Consider the following 21,140-nt stretch of genomic DNA (forward strand, 5'->3'; position numbering starts at 1 on the left):
AGGGAGAGTTGGGGAGTGGAGGTGGAGGGAGAGTTGGGGAGTGGAGGTGGAGGGAGAGTTGGGGTGAAGAGGTGGAGGGAGAGTTGGGGAGTGGAGGTGGAGGGAGAGTTGGGGAGTGGAGGTGGAGGGAGAGTTGGGGAGTGGAGGTGGAGAGCGAGACAGGGGAGTGGATTTGGGGGAGTTTTGAAATGAACTTAACCACTGTGTTTCAGACCACCACTTGGTTCTTGGTTCACTTCATACTAAAACAACCTTTATTCAGTTCTAACAAGTTCCTTCCTTAGGATATACCCATTATTGAACTTTAAAAAAAAGTTATCCCTTCATAAAAATGTATTTTGTGAAGAAACCTTGAAAAGAGACTTCCAAGTCCCACTATCATTGAATATTATACATGTGCATCTGTAAAACACACACTCAGCTCCTACACCCTGAAACATTCAAAACAACACCGCAACACAACTCTTGCTATAACAAATTGCATGAGCCACTGTATCCACCACAGTGGTGTTGGACATCCATACTGACACATCTACAATCTCCAGCTGCACACCTACAGTACACCCTGTTGCCTTCTATTGCACTGTGTTGATTAGGAGTGTCACATCCTTACTGACACATCTACAATCTCCAGCTGCACACCCACAGTACACCCTGTTGCCTTCTATTGCACTGTGTTGATTAGGAGTGTCACATCCTTACTGACACATCTACAATCTCCAGCTGCACACCTACAATACACACTGTTGCCTTCTATTGCACTGTGTTGATTAGGAGTGTCACATCCATACGGACACATCTACAATCTCCAGCTGCACACCTACAGTACACACTGTTGCCTTCTATTGCACTGTGTTGATTAGGAGTGTCCCATCCATACTGACACACCTACAGTACACCCTGTTGCCTTCTATTGCACTGTGTTGATTAGGAGTGTCACATCCATACGGACACATCTACAATCTCCAGCTGCACACCTACAGTACACACTGTTGCCTTCTATTGCACTGTGTTGATTAGGAGTGTCACATCCTTACTGACACATCTACAATCTCCAGCTGCACACCCACAGTACACCCTGTTGCCTTCTATTGCACTGTGTTGATTAGGAGTGTCACATCCTTACTGACACATCTACAATCTCCAGCTGCACACCTACAATACACACTGTTGCCTTCTATTGCACTGTGTTGATTAGGAGTGTCACATCCATACGGACACATCTACAATCTCCAGCTGCACACCTACAGTACACACTGTTGCCTTCTATTGCACTGTGTTGATTAGGAGTGTCCCATCCATACTGACACACCTACAGTACACACTGTTGCCTTCTATTGCACTGTGTTGATTAGGAGTGTCCCATCCATACTGACACACCTACAGTACACACTGTTGCCTTCTATTGCACTGTGTTGATTAGGAGTGTCACATCCCTACTGACACATCTACAATCTCCAGCTGCACACCTACAGTACACACTGTTGCCTTCTATTGCACTGTGTTGATTAGGAGTGTCACATCCATCTAAAGATGGCTTTCAGGCTTACGTATCTCCTGTATCAGGCCGTTCACACTATGGGCTATGTTCCAAATGGCACCCTATTTTAACTCTTGTGCACTTCTTTTCACCAGAGCCTTATGGGCCTTGGTCAAAAGTAGTGCACCGTGAAATGATGGTGCCATTTGGGACACAGCCTGTATCAGGTGCCCGATCAGGCAGACACACAGCAGGAAAGCTCTGCCTTGTGACTCTTCCCAAGAACCCCCACTTGGACCCTTTGTAATAATAATGACACGAGAAACGGTTCTGGGGGGAGTGGGAGAAGATCTGTCTTCATCTGCAGGATGATGCCGAGAGCTAGCGTGTCATTTCTTTGACCTCTGAACTCCCTGCAGGACGATCGGTCACTGCCACAGTTCCTCCAATGAGCTCAGAGTTCGCTAAATTAACTGCTACTGCTTTGTGTTGGACTTAAACGGCAAGTTTGAACAGAACTTCTTTTACAAACTGCGTCCATTTTCCTAAAATTAAAACTTTATTACAAAAAAAATAAAAAATAAATTGCTAATAACAAATCAACAAAACAGTCATACAGAACATAAATAGTTCCCTTGCTGCCAGACATACTCAAATAACGCAATAGATGACATATTTACAGAACTGTTCTCAGTGCAGATTCTAGATTCTTATAGGAGTATAACGATGACTTGAAGCTCTATGGCAGTGGTCATCAAGTCCTTGGTCCTGGAGAGCTACAGGGTGTGATAATGCTGGGTTGGAACAAAGGTCTGTACTCCTCTAACGCTCCAGGACCTGAGCTGGTGACCATGGGTAAATATACGTCTTTGCTTGATTCATTTGCAACCTCTATCCTCATCTCCTCTGATCTTTTAAAATGTGTTTTGAGGAGGTGGCAAGGAATGAAGGTCACAAAGAATGAAGACTAAGGAGATGCTGGGTAAAGTCTAAACCAAAATGAAGCCTTCACTCTTAAGAGTATCCATTTTAAAAAGCCGAGCTTCACCACATTGGGGTACATGCAGACAGGATCAGTGATCAATGTGTTGACTGGGATGGTCTTAGTGTCCGTGTATCGGAATGATCAAGTGAAAAAGATCCCAAAAAGAGCGGCATAATCAACATGACAGGGTTGAGGGTAACGATAGTTGTTTTTCACTTTGGTCCTGAAACGAGAGAAAACAGGTTGTAAACAGTTAAACTTGGGTACTCGAGGCAGTCAGTGTTACATTTTTATGTGGTCCTGAGATACATGCAGTAAAATGAAGGACTGAGAGACTGAAGAACTGTAGAGGTGTGGATGAAGACTTCATCTCTCTCTCTCTCTGTCTGAGCGTAAACACTCAAGGGCTTGTAATGGACTCCACATGTGTATAATTGAACCCAACACCCCCGTCACCACAAACACACTGCAGCTTCTATAATACTAACCAGAGACTAAGGAGCCACAGACAACAGCGGGAGAGAGAAGGGAGAGCTGAAATCTTGGAGACTTAAAAATGTAGATATTTTTGTTGTTGTTGACAAACTGTGTGAAAGGGTGTGTGACTCTCGTTGCTCTGTGGTAGAGCTCAACCGATGAGGGACACCTATGCCAGGTATAATAACTGCACTCTCACGACCCTTTTCCCCCTCAGTCCTGAAGTGTCACCCTCCCCAAACATTTACTTAGCAGGCTGACATTTAAAAATTCCCTCCCCAGGGTAGAAGGTCTGTCCTGGAGTACCAGAGGGGGGGGGGCAAGTTGTCCTTGGCTGGGTGTTTGCCTTTGCCCCCCATAGGTCATACAAGCTACAGAGTGATGCAAAACCACACAACCTTGGGATCTGGTTCACTTTTAGTGTTTGAGCCGTTCAGAGTTTGTCTTTCTACTTGACTGTGTACATGTCATTTTGTATTTTATTTAACTCGGCAAGTCAGTTAAGAACAAATTCTTATTTACAACGACGTCCTAGGAACAGTGGGTTAACTGCCTTGTTCAGGGGCAGAACGACAGATATTGGGTTGTTAATTTCTGGGAACGTTCAATAGATTGGAAGGATGTAGAAGGCCAAAACATCAATCTTTTAAACTTGTCTAATAAAACTAGAGTGTGTTGTGAACTTCTCAATAGATTCCCTGGTTTTCCTGAAATCCCGTTTGGAAGGATTCATAGAATTATGAGGTAATAAGCAGGAAATCCAGAATCCTCCAGCCACGACTTCTGGAAAACCAGGGCATTTATTGAAAGTCAGAGAATTTCACAACACTATACAGATGTAATAATTACACAATCAAATGTACATTAGTACAGGGGCAGGTGGAAAGACAAACTGTTACACAGTGAATAATCATTTGTGGACAGACTACGTAATATACGTTGAAAGGTATAAAACATTAGGAACATCTTCTCTTTCCATGAAATAGACGAACCAGGTGAATCCAAGTGAAATCTATGATCCCATAGGGCCTCCCGTGTGGCGCAGTGGTCTGTGCCACCAGAAATTATGGGTTCGAGCCCAGGCTCTGTCGCAGCCGGCCGCGACCGGGAGGCCCATGGGGCGGTCACTTCAATCACTTCAATCAGTGTAGATGAAGGTGAGGAGACAGGTTAAAGAAGGATTTTTAAGCCTTGAGACAATTGAAATATGGATTCTGTATTGGTGCTATTCAGAGGGTGAATTGGCAAGGTAAAAGTGCCTTTGAACTGGGTATGGTAGTAGGTGCACCGGTATGAGTGTGTCAAGAACTGCAACACTACTGGGTTTTTCATGCTCAACAGTTTCCTGTGTGTATCAAGAATGTTCCACCACCCAAAGAACATCTAGCCAACTTGACAACAGTGGGAAGCATTGGAGTCAACATGGGCCAGCATCCCTGTGGAACGCTTTCGACACCTTGTAGAGTTCATGCCCTGACCAATTGAGGCTGTTCTGTCGGCAAAAGGGGGTGCAACTCAATATTAGGAAGGTGTTGCTAATGTGTTGTACACAGAGTACATGTAAATGGTAGCTGATGATGTTACATACAATTTTAGTTCTGAGTTTCCACAATTACACAGGGAATGACTCACCAAAGCCTATTGTCTATCTAACTAACATGTTACTAGTGTAGCTACCTTCAGGGAGACATCTGGGTTCTTCTGTAAGTCTCATTGGTGATGGAGAGGCGTGTGAGTCTGGCACCGTAGTAGTCCACTATGTAGTCAGACTTATCTGACGGACCCACAATCTAAAGGAAGCAACGAGAAGAGACATCAGGGTACAGGCGGTGAAAACCTAGGTACAGCAGGCAACACATATCTGGCAATCACAGCTGAGGGGGACCAGTGACAGCACTCCACCTACTGGACTCTAGACCAACAGCACTCCACCTACTGGACTCTAGACCAACAGCACTCCACCTACTGGACTCTAGACCAACAGCACTCCACCTACTGGACTCTAGACCAACAGCACTCCACCTACTGGACTCTAGACCAACAGCACTCCACCTACTGGACTCTAGACCAACAGCACTCCACCTACTGGACTCTAGACCAACAGCACTCCACCTACTGGACTCTAGACCAACAGCACTCCACCTACTGGACTCTAGACCAACAGCACTCCACCTACTGGACTCTAGACCAACAGCACTCCACCTACTGGACTCTAGACCAACAGCACTCCACCTACTGGACTCTAGACCAACAGCACTCCACCTACTGGACTCTAGACCAACAGCACTCCACCTACTGGACTCTAGACCAACAGCACTCCACCTACTGGACTCTAGACCAACTTCAGCTCGGCTACCACTCAACTATGATGCATTCCAGCCTATATTTAATCCATAGCAGGTAGTGGCTTTAGTGATTGGGTTTTCAATAGTGGGTTTGATTTTCACAACAACGTATGCCGGCCTGGAAACACACTACCTTGTATTATTTAATTCCGTGCCTGACACACAGCTCCCTCCGTTCACGTTCCATCTATCTATCACATCTGTCTAGCTCCTCCTCTGCCCAGTTTGAGAGTAAATTGGAAAATTCCCCAACATCATTCATCTGGTGTGGACCTCGGTCTTTCGATAGAGAAAGAGAGAGAGAGCGAGAAGCCTCAAACAAACGCTGTCCGGTCTCCTTTCCTCAAGCCCCGTCCAGCCAGAATCTATTAATAATAATCCCATGAGTTCAACTTCTCAAAAATGCATTTGCCCGCTCCGACGTTACGCTTAGTCCCAATAGTTAGCCTTTCAAATATAGGGCAGCGCCTCGCGAAGTTTAAATAGGTTCTCCGGACACGCAGAACTCTTTATCAAAAGTGTCACTTTTACAAAAGGTGTGAGAGCCCAGACGCAGCGTATACATCTAATTGAGAATGTAAGTGTTGCGCTGGGGCGTGCCAGCCAAAGCAGCATGAAAGCATTCCTCTCTCAGGGCCTTCAATAATACATGAGAACAATAAACAGCGTGACGGTCGCCTCGTTTAATCAAAGTGGCCGAACGGACGCTGCTGCCGTTTTCAAATGAAATAGCGACTTTATACAGGCCTGCTACACAGTGGGATGTAGTTTCGAACTGGAGTGGAAGAGGAAGGGGTTAAATAGAGGAAGAGGGGTATTCTGTTTCTTTGAAGGGTGTATCATGATGTGTGTTTTGGTCACAGATGTGATACAGGGTGACTCCAGCAGCATAGGCCTTTGTTGAAATATTATTCAAGATGAAGGCATACAGTCCTAAAACTACACACACCACCACTAGTCTATATGACAAACTAATATCATTTTTCAAGGAACACGAGAAAAAAAATGAATCCCAAACAAATAAGCCTACTTTTCATTATAAACACATCCCACCATGTTGACTGAGTTAAAGCTGAAGGTCTGCTCTATATGCGCGCCGATGCGTGTCATATTCATTAGTCAAATCAAATCGCATTAGTCACATGCACCGAATACAACAGGTGTTGACCTTAGTGAAATGCTTACTTACGAGCCCCTAACCAACAATGCAGTTAACAAAAATACGGATAAGAATAAGAAATAAAAGTGGGGTACGAATACAGAGTCAATGTGCGGGGGCACCGGTTAGTTTAAAGTATGTACATGTAGGTAGAGTTATTAAAGTGACTATGCATAGATGATAACAACAGAGAGTAGCAGCGGTGTAAAGAGGGGGGGGCAATGCAATAGTCTGGGTAGCCATTTGATTAGATGTTCAGGAGTCTTATGGCTCGGGGTTAGAAGCTGTTAAGAAGCCTATTGGACTGGGACTCAGTGCTCCGGAACTGCTTGCCGTGCAGTAGCAGAGTGTGGCTGGAGTCTCTGACAATTTTTAGGGCCTTCCTCTGACACCGGTTGGCGGTGGCCCAAGCAGTGTACTAGGCCGTACGCATTACCCTCTGTAGTGCCTTGCGGTGAAGGCAGAGCAATTGCCATACCAGGCAGTGATGCAACAATGCTCTCGATGTTGGAGCTGAAGAACTTTTTGAGGATCTGAGGACCCATGCCAAATCCAGTTGCAGAGGGGGGTGTTTAGTCCCAGGGTCCTTAGCATAGTTATGAGATTAGAGGACACTATGGTGTTGAACGCTGAGCTGTAGTCAATGAATAGCATCCTCACGTAGGTGTTCCTTTTATCCAGGTAGGTATGAGCAGTGTTGAGTGCAATAGTGATAGAGATGGCAGGAAGCTTGGCCCCAGTGATGTACTGGACCGTTCGCACTACCCTCTATAGCGCCTTGCGGTCGGAGGCCGAGCAGTTGCCGTACCAGGTAGTGATGCAACCATGCTCTCAATGGTGCAGCTTTAGAACCTTTTGAGGATCTGAGGACCCATGACACGTATCTTTGCAGCCTCCTGAGGGGGAATAGGTTTTGTCGTGCCCTCTTCACAATTGTCTTGATGTGCTTGGACCATGTTAGTTTGTTGGTGATGTGGACACAAAGGAACTTGAAGCCCTCAACCTGCTCCACTCCAGCCCCATCGATGAGAATGGGGGCGTGCTTGGTCTACTTTTTCCTGTAGTCTACAATCATCTACTTTGTCTTGATCACGTTGACGGAGAGGTTGTTGTCCTGGCACCACACGGCCTACCTCTAAGTCCTCCTCCCTATAGGCGGTCTCATCGTTGTCGGTGATCAGGCCTACCACTGTTGTGTCATCGGGAAATTTAATGATGGTGGTGTAGTCGTGCCTGGCCATGCAGTCGTGGCTGAACAGGGAGTACAGGAGGGGACTAGGCACGCACCCCTGAGGGGCTCGTGTTGAGGATCAGCGTGGAGGATGTGTTGTTACCTACCCTTACCACCTGGAGGTGGCCCATCAGGAAGTCCAGGATCCAGTTGCAGAGGGAGGTGTTTAGTCCCAGGGTCCTTAGCTTAGTGATGAGCTTTGAGGACACTATGGTGCTGAACGCTGAGCTGTAGTCAATGAAGCGCATTCTCACATAGGTGTTCCTTTTGTCCAGGTGGGAAGGGTAGTGTGGAGTGCAATAGAGATTGCATCATCTGTGAATCTGTTGGGGCGGTATGCAAATGGGAGTGAGTCTAGGGTTTCTGGGATAATGGTGTTGATGTGAGCCATGACCAGCCTTTCAAAGCACTTCATGGCTACAGACGTGAGTGCTCCAGGTCAGTGGTCATTCAGGCAGGTTACCTTGGTGTTCTTGGGCACAGGCACTATGGTGGTCTGCTTAAAACATGTTGGCATTACAGACTTGGACAGGGAGATGTTGAAAATGTCAGTGAAGGCACTTGCTAGTTGGTCAGCGCAGGCTCGCAGTACAAGTCATGGTAATCCATCTGGTCCTGCGGCCTTGTGAATGTTGACCTGTTTAAAGGTCTTACTCACATTGGCTGTGGAGAGGGTGATCACACAGTTTTCCAGAACAGAAGGTGCTCCATGCATGTTTGTGTTATTTGCCTTGAACGAGCATATAAGTAGTTGAGCTCGTCTGGTAGGCTCGTGTCACTGGGCAGCTCTCGGCTGTGCTTCCCTTTGTAGGCTGTAATGGTTTGCAAGTCCTGCCACATCCAACGAACATCAGGACCGATGTAGTTCGATTCAATCTTAGTCCTGTATTGACGCTTTGCCTGTTTGATGGTTCTTTGGAGGGCATAGCGTGTCCGGGTTAGAGATCCGCTCCTTGAAAGCGGCAGCTCTAGCCTTTAGCTCAGTGCGGCTGTTGCCTGTAATGCATGGCTTCTGTTTGGGGATGTACGTACAGTCACTGTGGGGACGACATCATCGATGCAGTTATTGATGAAGCCAGTGACTGATGTGGTGTACTCAATGGCATCGGAGGAATCCCATAACATATTCCAGTCTGTGCTAACAAAACACTCCTGTAGCTTAGCATCTGCATCATCTGACCACTTCTTTATTGGTCGAGTCACTGGTGATTTCTGCTTTAATTTTTTGCTTGTAAGCAGGAATCAGGAGGATATAATTATGGTTAAATATACCAAATGGATGGCGAGGGAGAGCTTTGTATGTGTCTCTGTGTGTGGAGTAGAGGGGGTCAATTATTTTCCCTTCTGGTTGCACATTTAACATGCTGATAGAAATTTGGTTAAACGGATTTAAGTTTCCCTGCATTAAAGTCCCCGGCTACTAGGAGCACCGCCCCTGGGTGAGTGTTTTCTTGTTTGCCTCTTGCTCCCACACCGGTTCCCCAATGAGGATGGAGAGGGGTAAGAGGGGTGAGGCTCTAACAGGGTGAAAAATGGATTGGCTTCTCTCCCTGTCAGGTTCTGTGGACTAAACAGGTTAGGGGGTCCTGGGGGAACGAGGGACGGGGGGGAGAGAAGCCCTTCTGCGAAAACAAACCAGTCTCATTAACCCCCATTTATAGAGAGCTTAGTGCTGAGAAGAGCAGAGGGCTGCGGCTGCACTGATTGAGATACAGGTTCCCTCTGAATACAAACAGACATTCACGCACGCGCACACACACACACACACACACACACACACACACACACACACACACACACACACACACACACACACACACACACACACACACACACACACACACACACACACACACACACACACACACACACACTCCTCCTGACTGGCTTGGCTTCTGCACAATGTTCCATGGTTTACTCTGATTGGAGTGTGTGAAGCATGACCATTGTAGCAAAGCCCAGGCTGCTCTGTGATGAACAAAATGTGCTCCACTTCATTGATTACCATCACTGTTAGTGGGAGAAAGAGCTATGATTTATACATGACTGTGCCCAAATTGAGCAACGTGTTTTTGAAACCTTAGAAGTTGTTTTGAAATCATACAATTATCAAACTTGCATGAAATCCATCCGAGTCTGATATCAGTTGTTCCCTAACTCACTCTGCAGTGTAACCCAACTCAACTTTTGTGTCTTGTGACCAACCAATGTAATCATCAGCTGTGACCCAATAGGAGTCAGCTTCTACCCAACATTAGGGAAACACTGACCTAACCCACCCTTGTCATCAACACACCACATAAACCATTCCTTTCATGGTTACTGTGAAAAGAGCATCTTCACAGACATAACCAACAGATAAGAGGGATTACTTATTAACAGCTCTGTGTTCCACAGCTGGCCCCTGAACGCCACTCACCTGCATTGAGATCAACATGAAATCCACCAAGCTCCCAATCCCACAGAAGCCAACTGTGCAGAATTTGAGCAGGCCTAGAGAGAGAGAGAGAGAGACATGTTGGAGTTAAATAGGGTATAAAACAGGGAGGCCTCTCCAACCGTGTTACTGGAGAGCTACCCTCCTGTAGGTTTACACCAGGGCTCTCCAACCGTGTTACTGGAGAGCTACCCTCCTGTAGGTTTACACCAGGGCTCTCCAACCGTGTTACTGGAGAGCTACCCTCCTGTAGGTTTACACCAGGGCTCTCCAACCGTGTTACTGGAGAGCTACCCTCCTGTAGGTTTACACCAGGGCTCTCCAACCGTGTTACTGGAGAGCTACCCTCCCACAGGTTTACACCAGGGCTCTCCAACCATGTTACTGGAGAGCTACCCTCCTATAGGTTTACACCAGGGCTCTCCAACCGTGTTACTGGAGAGCTACCCTCCTGTAGGTTTACACCAGGGCTCTCCAACCGTGTTACTGGAGAGCTACCCTCCTGTAGGTTTACACCAGGGCTCTCCAACCGTGTTACTGGAGAGCTACCCTCCTGTAGGTTTACACCAGGGCTCTCCAACCGTGTTACTGGAGAGCTACCCTCCTGTAGGTTTACACCAGGGCTCTCCAACCGTGTTACTGGAGAGCTACCCTCCCACAGGTTTTCGATCCAACCGCAGTTGTAACTAACCTGATTCACCTTCTGAATCTGCTAATTATTAGAATCCGGTGCGCTAGACTGTTTGAGTGTAAACCTATAGGACCGTAGCTCTCCAGGAACAGGGTTGGAGAGCCCTGGTATAAAGCTTTATGGGGTACTCCATGCCTCTTTAAAGTTGGCATAAATTAATCATAATTTGCTAGCTATTGTGTGAGGCGACTGGGCAAGGTTTCAGTTTATTCCCCATGTTCGGTTCCAACTTTGCCCATGTGTGGCTGAATGGGAAATTAACCTGCGAGGCAAAGGTGAACGATATTGAACTCCTTGACTGCTGAGCGGCGGAGTGGAGAGGCTATGTGGGTGTGTGGGTATTGGGTGGGTATTGGGTGTGTGGGTATTGGGTGTGTTGGTATTGGGTGTGTGGGTATTGGGTGGGTATTGGGTGTGTGGGTATTGGGTGTGTGGGTATTGGGTGTGTTGGTATTGGGTGTGTGGGTATTGGGTGTGTGGGTATTGGGTGTTTAGTTGTTTGCTGCCTGATTTGCTTTCAGAGGGAAATCATGCCAAGTCAACTTTGTGTCCAAAACAACTTTGAGGATTGGGAATAACAGGTCTTTATCGTTGAGAGGAGCAGAGAAGAAGAGTAAACATGAATGTGTGCAACTGAGCTGCTGTGAGCAGCTGAGGGTGTGAATTGGATGTATGAAAACACAGAGCACGGCGAGCAGGTCATTTAACTAAACACAACATCCTGTTAACATTCACACTGTCACTCGCTCACTGACACAACTATGTAGCATAACTGTAAGGTAGACCCGGAGATGACACTACTGCATGTCGAGGAGTACTCACTGCATCACTGGGCAATGACTACTGGCACTCACTAGCTTACTGACACACACACATACACACGTACACACACGTACACACACACAGCTAAACCACAGAGAATCTGAATTGCAGGCAAATTATGGAAACACCAACTCCAAATAATTGTTAACACTATTGTAAATTGCTCCATTGGGAGGTAACAGGGGTAGTTTTGTTGATTCCAGGGTGGCCGTTTTTAAAAACGATGCCAGTCGGGTGGCAACTCTACAAAGCAGAAGCCCACTTAATAACCACCGTTCCATGGTGATGCCCAAGCCAACCGTGCCAAACCAGGCCAGGTGTTGCTCAGTGCAGCCTCTAAAGCCGGCTCATGCCCGTCCTCAGTGTGGCTCTGCGATGCCAAAGTACTCCATGCTAGTCCCCCCCCAAAAGAAAAGAAGGCAGGGCATTCAGCCACCAGCCACTCTGTAATCTTGCAGGTGCCTAATTAAGAACAAGAATAAAGGACAGGGAAGAAACAGCAGTGTTTCACTCCAGTGTCTGGGTTTACCACTGTTTCATAATGTCATGTAACAGTGGTTTCTTTCAGGTCCTCACAGGAAGCAGTGACCCTCTGTTTCTTATAAACCTGCTTCATTCATTGATGCTCAACTTTGATAAATGGTCTACTTTATACTAATCCACAAACATGCAAGTTGCGTTTCTGTCCAAAACCAGCAGATCTTTTCAAACTCTCTAATATCAATAAATCCAATAAATGAATGGGTAGCTAGTCATGCATTTCAACATGTGTTCTTCCTTTTTTTACAAAAACAATTACAAAGAAAATCTTTCATTGTATTTAGACTGGTTTGTTAGCAGCAGATAGGATTTGAAAATGAATCTACTTATAAATATAATATAAATTCATCCATTGCACCCCCATGTCAGTTATTGAGAGTGAACAGCAATAACAACAGTCAGACTGTACCTAAAGCTGGGTATCCCAAGTAGAAGCGATCTGCTCCTAACCATCCCAGGAAGAGCGACAGGGCCACCGCTACTTTGTAGGAGTAACCGCTCCTGTAAGGAAATAACATGTTAGCTCTAAACAGTTCAATAATGTTTCACATTTGTACAAAAACATCACATATGATGGTATATGATTTAGCCTAATCAATATCAATTGAAAATAAAACATGTTCAGGGTCATCATAGCTAAAACTTTTTGCTATGGTCTGCCCTAATGAATACAGCCTATACAAAACATTAAGAACACCTGACCAAAGCTATTATCCCTTATTGATGTTGCGTGTTAAATTCACTTCAAATCAGTGTAGATGAAGGGGAGGAGACGGCTTAAAGACAGATTTTTAAGCATTTAAAGAATTGAGACATGGATTGTGTGTGAGCCAGTCAGAGGCTGAAAGGTCAAGACAAAAGATGCAAGTGCCTTTGAACGGGGTGTGGTAGTAGGGGCCTTTGAACGGGGTGTGGTAGTAGGGGCCTGTGAACGGGGTGTGGTAGTAGGGGCCTGTGAACGGGGTGTGGTAGTAGGGGCCTTTGAACGGGGTGTGGTAGTAGGGGCCTTTGAACGGGGTGTGGTAGTAGGGGCCTGTGAACGGGGTGTGGTAGTAGGGGCCTGTGAACGGGGTGTGGTAGTAGGGGCCTGTGAACGGGGTATGGTAGTAGGGGCCTTTGAACGGGGTGTGGTAGTAGGGGCCTGTGAACGGGGTATGGTAGTAGGGGCCTTTGAACGGGGTGTGGTAGTAGGGGCCTGTGAACGGGGTGTGGTAGTAGGGGCCTGTGAACGGGGTGTGGTAGTAGGGGCCTGTGAACGGGGTGTGGTAGTAGGGGCCTGTGAACGGGGTGTGGTAGTAGGGGCCTTTGAACGGGGTGTGGTAGTAGGGGCCTTTGAACGGGTATGGTAGTAGGGGCCTTTGAACGGGTATGGTAGTAGGGGCCTTTGAACGGGTATGGTAGTAGGGGCCTTTGAACGGGTATGGTAGTAGGGGCCTTTGAACGGGGTGTGGTAGTAGGGGCCTGTGAACGGGGTGTGGTAGTAGGGGCCTTTGAACGGGGTGTGGTAGTAGGGGCCTTTGAACGGGGTGTGGTAGTAGGGGCCTGTGAACGGGTGTGGTAGTAGGGGCCTTTGAACGGGGTGTGGTAGTAGGGGCCTTTGAACGGGGTGTGGTAGTAGGGGCCTGTGAACGGGGTGTGGTAGTAGGGGCCTTTGAACGGGGTGTGGTAGTAGGGGCCTGTGAACGGGGTATGGTAGTAGGGGCCTGTGAACGGGGTATGGTAGTAGGGGCCTTTGAACGGGGTATGGTAGTAGGGGCCTTTGAACGGGGTATGGTAGTAGGGGCCTTTGAACGGGGTATGGTAGTAGGGGCCTTTGAACGGGTATGGTAGTAGGGGCCTTTGAACGGGTATGGTAGTAGGGGCCTTTGAACGGGTATGGTAGTAGGGGCCTTTGAACGGGTATGGTAGTAGGGGCCTTTGAACGGGTATGGTAGTAGGGGCCTTTGAACGGGGTGTGGTAGTAGGGGCCTGTGAACGGGGTGTGGTAGTAGGGGCCTGTGAACGGGGTGTGGTAGTAGGGGCCTGTGAACGGGGTGTGGTAGTAGGGGCCTTTGAACGGGATGTGGTAGTAGGGGCCTTTGAACGGGGTGTGGTAGTAGGTGCAAGGCGTACTGGTTTGTGTCAAGAACTGCAATGTTACTGGGTTTTTCACGCTCAACAGTTTCCTGTGTGTATCAAGAATGGTCCGCCACCCAAAGGACATCCAGCCAACTAGACAACTGTGGGAAGCATTGGAGTCAACATGGGCCAGTATCCATGTGGAATGCTTTCGACACCTTGTAGAGTCCATACCCGGACAAATTAAGGCTGTTCTAAGGGCAAGGGGGGGGTGGAAGTCAATATTAGGAAATTGTTCCTAATGTTTGCCATACTGGGTGTACATGTGCAACATTTCCACAGTGTCTGGTACTGTACATACACATTCCTGCAAGGGAGGCTTTTGTTAAAGCCCACTTCCTCTCCGCTGAATCGAAACTCCGTCCCATTGGACAAGCGGCAGCTGACGTTTGGAGAAGGTAGACATTCCACTGAAAACCACAACAGATGGTTTAAGACAAAGCAGCACAGAACAGCAGTTATGTGGGTTTCAATTTGTGTAGATTCTGATGGAAATACACATTGATAAAAGTATTACAAAATATGACAGTTCAGAACCAGGACCTAAATGACCTATCAGGGCTACCTATTATAATGTCTTGACCCTGCAAATTAGTCTTTCAATTTTAGCGAGGCTACGTGGTACCTCCATGCATATACTGTGTCAACTACATTCTAAATCCCAAAGTCCATATAGATGGAGAAACTATTAGAACCAATCATTATGGTGGTCCTCTGTAGCTCAGTTGGTAGACCAGGACGCTTGCCACACCAGGATAGTGGGTTCTATTCCTAGGACCTTCCGTAAGTAAAATGTGTGCATGAAAGACTAATGGTCGTATAAACTCAAAAAAGCACAAAAGAGGATTTCATCATGTAAGATTGTTCTAAAATAATTGATGTTAGAAACAAATATGATTAGCAATCATTAAGCTCATTGATTGCAACCAAATTGGCCATTTCTCTTTTTAGGATTCATATAACACTCAATAAATATAGTACCTAACATCCAATTTTGGACCTAACTTTGTTCTGACAATGAGTTAGACATTGGTCAACAGCCACCCACGGACTCCCCACGCCAATCCCACCCCAACAATTGGTATATAGTATCAGTTCTGTGTCTGACCAGTAGTATGGAGCTGCGGCTCTAAGTGTTGTTTTTTCATACTATTCAATGTATTACCAGGGATTTGGTGATGTTTGTTTTACCCCTGTTCAGAGAAATTTGTCATTTAAGTTGTTAGGTTAATGTCCCATCTTACATCTGGATATTACCGGATTCTGACCACTAGACGGTGCTGTTCCTACTATTAAGTTAAAGTTTCAAGACCCCCGAACCCCCACCCTCAATGTTAAATGGATAGTTCACCCAAATGACTAAATTACATTGCTTACAGGGTAAGAAACAGTCTGTTGACAAGGTATGGCAGAAACATATGCTTTGGTTTTGTTGGCCACTGTTTGAAATGCTAACTTTTTAGAATTTGTGGCACAAACCCAATACAATTCAATGATACATCTATTAGCATTGTCACGTCATGTTCAAATCATCCTAAAGTACCTAGAAATGTATTGCGTAACTCAATGGATGTTACTTATAGATGGATAGGAAGTGAGAAAATGCTAATATAGATAACATTGACATGCATTAGATTGGTGCCACAAAATGCTAATATAGATAACATTGACATGCATTAGATTGGTGCCACAAAATGCTAAAAAGTTACCATTTGAAACAGTGGCCAAGTAAACAAAACCAAAGCATAGGTTGCTGCCGTACCTTGTCCATAGACTGCTTACAGGGTAAGGAAACCAGTGTAACTTTGTAATTTGGGTTAACTATCCCTTTTAACAATGGTGGTGGGGGACATAGAACTGATGCTATATATGATGATGTTTCAGGAATGCTTATCTAACTACAGAAACGATTTCAGAACAATCTGAGATGGTGGGTGCTAAACGGCATATTATTATTACAATGAACAAAAATAAACAACATGCAACAAATTCAAAGATTTTACTGAGTTACCGTTCATATAAGGAAACCAGTCAACTTAAATCCATTAACTAGGCCCTAATCTATGGATTTCACATGACTGGGAATACAGATATGCATCTGTTGGTCAGATACCAAAAAAAAAAAAAGTAGGGGCGTGGATCAGAAAAACAGTCAGTATCTGATGAGACCCCCATGTGGTCATGCACACATCTCCATCACATAGAGTTGATCAGGCTGTTGATTGTGGCCAGTGGAATGTTGTCCCACTCCTCTTCAATGGCTGTGCAAAGTTGCTGGATATTGACGGGAACTGGAACACGCTGTCGTACACGTCGATCCAGAGCATCCCAAACATGCCCAATGGGTGACATGTCTGGCGACAAGTAGCCTAATGGTTAGTGTGTTGGGCCAATAACAGAAAGGTTGCTGGATCGAATCCCCAAGCTGACAAGGTAAAAATCTGTCATTCTCCCCCTGAACAAGGCAGTTAATCCACTGTTCCGCGGTAGGCTGCCATTGTAAGTAAGAACTTGTTCTTTAACTGACTTACCTAGTTAAATAAAGGTTAAATAAATAAAATAAAAATATGCAGGCAATGGAAGAACTGGGACATTTTCAGATTCCAGGAATTGTGTACAGATCCTTGTGACATTAGGCCGTGCATTATCATGCTGCAACATGAGCTGATGGTGGTCGATGAATGGCACGACAATGGGCCTCAGGATCTCGTCACAGTATCTCTGTGCATTCAAATTGCCATTGATAAAATGCGATTGTGTTTGTTGTCTGTAGCTTATGCCTGTCCATACCTTTATCTGACCACCATGGTCACAAAGTTGACATCAGCAAACCGCTCGACCACACGATGCTGTCTGTCACCTGCCCGGGACAGTCGAAACCGGGATTTATCCATGAAGAGCACACTTCTCCAGTGTGCCAGTGACCATTGAAGGTGAGCAGTCTGTTATGATGCCAAACTGCAGTCAGGTCAAGACACTGGTGAGGACAACGAGCACGAAGATGAGCTTCCCAAAGACGGTTTCTAACAGTTTGTGCAGAAATTCTTCAGTTGTGCAAACCCACAGTTTCATCACCTGTCCAGGTGGTTGGTCTCATCCCACAGGTGAAGAAAGTGGATGTGAGGGTCCTGGGCTGGCTTGGTTACACGTGTTCTACAGTTGTCAGGCCAATTGGACGTACTGCCAAATTCTCTAAAACACTACTTATGGTCGAGAAATTAACATTAAATTCTCTGGCAACAGTTCTGGTGGACAATCCTACAGTCAGCATGCCAATTGGACGCTTCCTCAAAACTTGATACATCTGTGGCATTGTATTGTGTTCCAAAACTGCACATTTTAGAATGGGCTTTTATTGTTCCCAGCACAAGGTGCATATGTGTAATGATCATGCTGTTTAATCATTTCCTTGATATGCCACACCTGTCAGTTGGACGGATTATCTTGACAAAGGAGAAATGCTCACTAACAGGGATGTAAACAAATTTGTTGCCAACATTTGAAAGAAATAAGCTTTTTGTGCGTATGGAACATTTCTGGGATATTTTATTTAAGCTCATGAAACCAATACATTACATATTGCATTTATTTTTCTTCAGTATATTATACATCACTCAACCAGAACCACTTACCCCAAGCAATCATGTCCTTGCAATTCTCAGGTTCTTGAGTGGCATCGTCTATCCTTGGTTCTTTACAAATATACTTGAACAGTATTAAGGCAACAACAAAGTATCAACTGTCATCCACAGCATAGTAAATAATGTAACATGATATCTAACAAATTGTGCTTGTCAGGTTGATATACAGTACCAGTCAAAAGATTAACACGAAGTAGGTGTGTCCAAACAAATCAAAATATATTTTAGATTCTTCAAAGTAGCCACAATTTGTCTTGATGACAGCTTTGCATTCTCTCAACCAGCTTCATCTGGAATGCTTTTCCAACAGTCTTGAAAGAGTTCCCACATACGCTGAGCACTTGTTGGCTGCTTTTTCCTTCACTCTGTGGTCCAACTCATCCCAAACCATCTCAATTGGGTTGAGGTCAGGTGATTGTGGAGGCCAGTTGAAAAATAAATGACAGTCCAACTGAACGCAAACCAGATGGGATGGCATATCGCTGCAGAATGCTGTAGTAGCCATGCTGGTTAAGTGTGCCTGGAATACTAAATAAATCACAGACAGTGTCACCAGCAAAGCACCCCCAAACCACCTCCTCCATTCTTCACGTGGGAACCACACATGGAGATCAACCTTGTGAGTCAGTTTCATCATAGCGCTGGATGGTTTTTTCGACTGCACTTGATGAAACTTTCAAAGTTCTTGAAATTTTCCAGAATGACTGACCTTCATTTCATCAAGTAACAATGGACTGTTGTTTCTCTGCTTATTTGAGCTGTTCTTGCCATAATATGGACTTGATTTTCTACCAAATAGGGCTATCTTCTGTAAACCACCCCTACCTTGTCACAACACAACTGATTGGCTCAAACACATTAAGAAGGAAATTAACTTTTAACAAGGCACACATGTTAATTGAAATGCATTCCAGTTGACTACCTCAAGAAGCTGGTTGAGAGAATGCCAAGTGCGCAAAGCTGTCATCAAGGCAAAGTGTGTCTACTTTGAAGAATCTAAAATCTAAAATGTGTTATTTTACAGTTTTTATGTCTTCACTATTATTCTACAATGTAAAACAAATAGTAAATCTCAAGAAAAATGGAATGAGTAGGCGTGTCCAAACTTTTGATTGGTACTGTATATTCATCCATTCAGTCATCAGCATCGTTCAAGGGAACATATCCACATGACATTACAAAAATGCATACCAATGAATAATGGTTGACAGAATAGTGGCGTTAGTTATCTATCTTACACATAATGAAACATGCTGTCAATAAAGACCCGAGAACATATCTTGATGAAAAAACAAGACTCTTGCCAAGAGTTAACATTACATGGAAGATGACTGGTGAAAACAGATGAGAAAACAACTATACTATTCATCTGTTTCAAAATCGGATTAGTTATATTTTCCAAAAGTACACAACATGCATGCTAACGTCCGTTAGCCAGGTAACATTAGCTAGCTAGCGTGCATGAAAACCCTGTCATATTTTCGTGGTTTGCAAGTAATCACGTATAAAAGGATATTGTCCCAGGCGTAGACTTTCACAACTATCGACATCATTTGCGAGAACAAATTGGAAATGGCAATACGTACAGTAAAACAAAATGCCCAACGACATGGTCCGTAAAGAGAACAGCCGACTTCCGGGAAACGCCATGTTGACGACACGCCCACTCGGTCACGTGACATCGTTTTTAAACCTCTGTCTGAGTCCAAAACCAAAACCTTGTGAATTCGTACCAGTAAGACTTGTTTTCAACGTTAAAAGTAGTTTAACTGAAACATCCGAACAGGTTAAGCTATCAGATTGTTACAATGCAAGTGCTCAATAGAAATTAAATTAATTTATCCTTGTAGTAGGATAATCTTACCCCATCTGCACACTATATATATATATTTTATATTGCGTTATTGACTGTACGTTTGTTTATTACATGTGTAACTGTTGTTGTTTGTGTGCATTGTTTTGCTCTTGGCCAGGTCACAGTTGTAAATGAGAACTTGTTCTCAACTAGCCTACCTGGTTAAATAAAGGTGAAATAAAAAAAAAAATAGTATGCAAAAACATTTTAGCTAGCAATTCAGTTTCAGTTTCTGGCTAACGTTAGCTAAATAGAACAGTAGCTGACTCATTTCAATTGGCTAGCTACTGACTGTAGCTAGCTGACTCACTGAAGTTAAAGGAACATTTCGAGAAGCTCATTTAAAAGTTGTTTTATGGAGTTATTTGATGTTCAGACTAAGCTCATGTTAAAGAGAACCTTCATTTACTTAAAACAATTCATAGATTTAGACAAGCTATGCTAGTTCGATGGACAGAAAGATATGATGATGTGCACCTGCTGATTGTAAAGCAAAGCAAGTGTTTGCTAACGTTACCTACATCTCTACATTTAGAGGGCTCTCACAGCTTAAACCTTGATCACAAACAAAGTGATAGTTCAGTGATGTTTGTGGAGCAGTTTCTTCAGTTCGTTAATTTTCTCTCGCCCCACTGATTCTTTTAAAACTTTACATCCTGGTTCAGGTAAGGGGCGGGTTCATTTATTAACTTCCGCTGTACCGGTAGGGTGGAACAAAGTCATATCTCTTCCTTTAGCTAGATAATTTAGTAGTTAGTTAGCTAGTTTTATCTTCTTTTGGGTTTAGCTAACACATTTGTTGTGGTTTGTTAACTTGAGACATCTGTGGAATTTGTGTTACTTGCAAATATTAACGTGGCTTCGTTTACCTGTCGAAACTTGTTTACCACTGGCTATGTAAATAGTTAACCCATGCTAATGGCTTGCTGACTGACAGAAGGACAATTTGTGTATTTCTCACAAAGATTTGAACGTATACTTTTAATGTTATATTGTGAAGTGTTGCAAAAGGGCTGTATTGTGATGATGCTTAGCCAACTTGATGGACCCAGCTCAAAAGCAGTACCGCTTTGTACTCCGTAGTAATGGAGGCGATCACTAATTGTTCTTGATAGGCCTTTTATTTGATGCATTATCATCTGCCTAAAGATGATTAGAATTGTTGTTATGAGCTTTGTTTTTCATGTAAACTTGCCCTGCTTCCTCACAGGCTGCATCACAAAGATTCTCTGAGACCGAGTTAGGACAATGTATGAAAATGTCCCAACAGGTACATTTAAGTCTGCTCCCAATATTGAACTGTTTTATGAACAGTACTGGATATAAATGGGATACAAATGAACTTTTTCATAATCAACA

At 44.7% G+C, this 21,140-nt stretch overlaps 2 protein-coding genes across 2 annotated transcripts in view; one reads left to right on the plus strand and one right to left on the minus strand.

The window, feature by feature from the left end:
• Positions 1-2,016: 2,016 nt before the first annotated feature.
• On the minus strand, positions 2,017-19,595 carry LOC135524713 (TM2 domain-containing protein 1-like). Its single transcript, XM_064952485.1, has 7 exons — positions 19,443-19,595; positions 17,918-17,991; positions 14,587-14,695; positions 12,577-12,668; positions 10,097-10,170; positions 4,620-4,732; positions 2,017-2,688 (listed from the first exon to the last, which is right to left on the minus strand). Exons 1-6 carry the CDS (start codon positions 19,574-19,576, stop codon positions 4,622-4,624), a joined length of 594 nt encoding a protein of 197 aa, XP_064808557.1. The 5' UTR covers positions 19,577-19,595; the 3' UTR covers positions 2,017-2,688; positions 4,620-4,621.
• Positions 19,596-19,608: 13 nt separating this feature from the next.
• LOC135525045 (inaD-like protein) overlaps positions 19,609-21,140 on the plus strand; it is a 135,187-nt gene continuing 133,655 nt past the window's right edge. The window contains exons 1-2 of the mRNA XM_064952811.1: positions 19,609-19,661; positions 20,992-21,051. Of these exons, the coding sequence (XP_064808883.1) occupies positions 21,030-21,051 (22 nt within the window). The 5' untranslated portion in view covers positions 19,609-19,661; positions 20,992-21,029. The remainder of the gene's footprint in view (positions 19,662-20,991; positions 21,052-21,140) is intronic.

The sequence above is a fragment of the Oncorhynchus masou genome, chromosome 31 (genome assembly GCF_036934945.1).
Source record: "Oncorhynchus masou masou isolate Uvic2021 chromosome 31, UVic_Omas_1.1, whole genome shotgun sequence".
NCBI classification, from domain to species: Eukaryota; Metazoa; Chordata; class Actinopteri; order Salmoniformes; family Salmonidae; genus Oncorhynchus; species Oncorhynchus masou.